Here is a 2876-nt window from a genome sequence, read left to right on the forward strand (position 1 = left end):
CACGGATCCCCCCGGGGCTGTGGCTCCTGGGGAGCTGCCACCCTTGCCCTGGCTGGCAAGGGGACGCAGGGATGGTGTGTGTGGCAGCGGTGGCATTGCTACCCCCAGAAATGCCACCAGGCAGCAGGGAGTCATGGGGAGCAGCTCCTGCCCCAGCCGCATTCCCAAACAGCATGGCCACGGCATGGACCTGCTTCTCTGCAGGACCTCCCTGAGCCGATGAGGTCCGGGGATCTTTGCACACTGAGAGCTCCGACTCCACAGCATTCCCTGTCCCTTTGGGTCCATCTCCTCCTCATGAAGGGACCTGGGGACAAGAAGGAGCCTCATGATCCCAGGGTGCTGCCGGCCCCATGAGGAGCTCTGCCCAGAGGTGAATCAGCATCACCTGCATCTCTCCATCCCTGCCAGGGGCTGTCCCAGGGCTGGTGGCCGTGGAGCCCTAGCACCCTCCTCCAGCTGGGCTGCTCCATCGCCTCTTGCTCAACCACCCAGATAAAGCAGTTTCCTCTTGATGGTTGCTGAGACCTGTGGGATGGAGGAGGCTCTCCCAGGGTCTTCCTTGCCAGAGCTGCGAGGCTGTTGAGGGTGCCTGGCCCCCTGTCTCCCAACAGCAGGAGCTGACAGGCTCCTTGGGGTGTCTACAGCCCACCCCGTCTCATCTGCCAAATGCTGCTGTGCTCATGTGGGTCCCAGCTCTCCCTCCTCCCCATCACATCCCCAGGCCGAAGCAGGCATGCTGGGGAAGGGTGGGAGCCACACGGCAGCATGTGCTTCCCATGGAGCTGGAGAGCATCTTGGCCTCCTCCAAAACCAGACCCTGCTCCGCCATCACGGGGTAGTGGGTGCCTGCGTGGGCTGCAGTGCTGTGGGTGTCCCGGGCGGTGAACATGCTGGGAGCTCTCCCCATGCCACCCACCTGGATGCAGAGGCCAGGGGCCCCAGTTCCAGGGCAGCTGAGGACCCAAAACCTGTCCCTTGCTTAGGGACTACCTGTCGGGGGTCCACCCAGCCTGCTGGTATCTCTCAGATGTGCCTTTTCTTTTCCAGCCACTTCTGCTCCGATGGCTCCTTGATTCTGCGGGAGCTGAGGGCCCCCCGTGTCTACTCCCTGTGCTCCAGGACGAGGGCTTTGCCGCTGCCGCAGCATGGTACAAGCCTGCTTGGTGTGCTCCAGAGCTCGTAACGGCAGCCTGACAGCCCGGGCAGCCGGGGCAGCCATGGACAAGACGGACAAGCCCAGTCCCTCTGCCAAGAAGCACGTGTCTTCAGGAGAGGTGAGCGTGGCTGGACGGTGCCTGCAGCCCCAACCCTGGGCCCCCCACCTCGTCCCCAGGGCGTGGGCTCACCCAAACCTCCTTCCCCCAGCCCTGCCAGCCCCCTGACTTGTGCAGAGCATGGAGACAGCCCTGACCCCCCCACACCCCCCAGCCAAACCTAGACAAAGTGCTCTGAAGGTTTTCCAGCAAAATGGTGAAATGAGCAGCTAGTTCCTTGTTGTTGTCATCCCCCCTCCTTCCCCCCCCCATCTTCTGGTAGAGACCTGGCCCCTTTCTTCATCCTCTGCTATTTTCTGCCTGACTTGTGCTTGCTGTGGGGTGGTTTTAACTGGTGATGCAGCGGGATGGGCCACCCTCCTGTCCCAGGGCCACAGAGGGTCAGGCAGGGACCCCTTTGCCTCCCAGGAGGGGCTCCAATGTCTCACTGATGCTGGACATGAGCTCGCTGGGGAGCGTGGAGCCCATCCAGCCCGTCTGCACGCCACGGGACATCACGCTGAAGTTCCTGAGGACATCAAGCCATGTGCTGAGGAGAGAGGAGCTCCAGCAACGCGCCCAGAGCCTGACACAGCTCCAGGAGGAGTTCTCGGTACGCTGCTCCTCTGCTCTCTCCCTCCTCACACTGGGGGTGGCAGGGGCTGGCGGCGGGGGGACCGGCAGGGCTGGACACCTCCCAGGGAGGCTGCGAGCCCAGCTCTGACCCGCAGCACAGCGGGGTGGGCGATGTGGGCAAAGAGGGGTGAAGGGTGCCCTGGGAATGCCCCGGCTGCCCGCTCCCTGGTGCACACAAGTCCCCACTGTGTCCCTGTCCTGCCCTCCCACGCCGAGCTCTTCTCCCAGGGGCGCCTCTCTGGAAGGTGTCCCACCGCTTCAGGACTGAGGACGGGGCTCATCCCAGGAGCTGACATCCCTGGTGATGCTGCCGGGTCCCCGGGTCAGCCTCTCATTGCCTGGGGGAGCGGCTCTGCCACGATGAGGGGACGTGAGCAGCAGCGACGGAGTCTTCCTCACAGTTGTTCTCTCCTCCTGCAGAAAATCCCACCCAACTTTGTCAGTCCGGAGGAGCTGGAGATCCCTGGACGTGCCTCCAAGGACAGATACAAAACCATCCTCCCCAGTATGTGCCGCTGCATTCCTCTGCCTCCCTTTTGCCTGGGGGCCATGTGCAGCAAGGGCGGGGGGGTGTGCTTGTGTGCGTGTGTGGGCGTGTGTGGGTGCTTGTGCATGGGAGGCGGGTGACGCAGAGCACCCCGGCACGGGGTGGGCACTCCTGGGTGCTCCTGGTGTTCCTGCTGTGCTCGTTCCTGCTCTCCCTGTTGCAGGCGCTGGGTGCTGTGTTGCAGGGGGTGCACACTATGGGGGGGTACGTGGGGAGCTACTCCTTGGGGTGTGCAGCCCACAACAGCCCAGCCTGGGTTGCCCCCAGCCACTGTGGGGGCCTCACATGTCGCCGGGGCATGGCGCTGGGGGTACAGAGGCTGAGAACATTACAGGAGGACTCGTTTGGGTCAGGCACAGTGGCAGGGCCCGGGGGGGTCACTGCCTGGTGGGTGTTGCCCCACGTGCTCGCCGTGGCACAGGCATGGCTGGCTGCAC

The 2876-nt window shown here is 64.0% G+C and overlaps 1 protein-coding gene across 1 annotated transcript in view; it reads left to right on the plus strand.

Moving 5' to 3' along the window:
- Positions 1–2876, plus strand: part of PTPN7 (protein tyrosine phosphatase non-receptor type 7) — a 12335-nt gene that overhangs the window by 1317 nt on the left and 8142 nt on the right. The window contains exons 2-3 of the mRNA XM_035889748.1: positions 1686–1869; positions 2313–2476. Coding sequence (XP_035745641.1) covers positions 1686–1869; positions 2313–2476 — 348 coding nt within the window. The remainder of the gene's footprint in view (positions 1–1685; positions 1870–2312; positions 2477–2876) is intronic.

The sequence above is a fragment of the Egretta garzetta genome, unplaced genomic scaffold (genome assembly GCF_000687185.1).
Source record: "Egretta garzetta isolate BGI_Z169 unplaced genomic scaffold, ASM68718v1 scaffold202, whole genome shotgun sequence".
Taxonomy (NCBI): domain Eukaryota; kingdom Metazoa; phylum Chordata; class Aves; order Pelecaniformes; family Ardeidae; genus Egretta; species Egretta garzetta.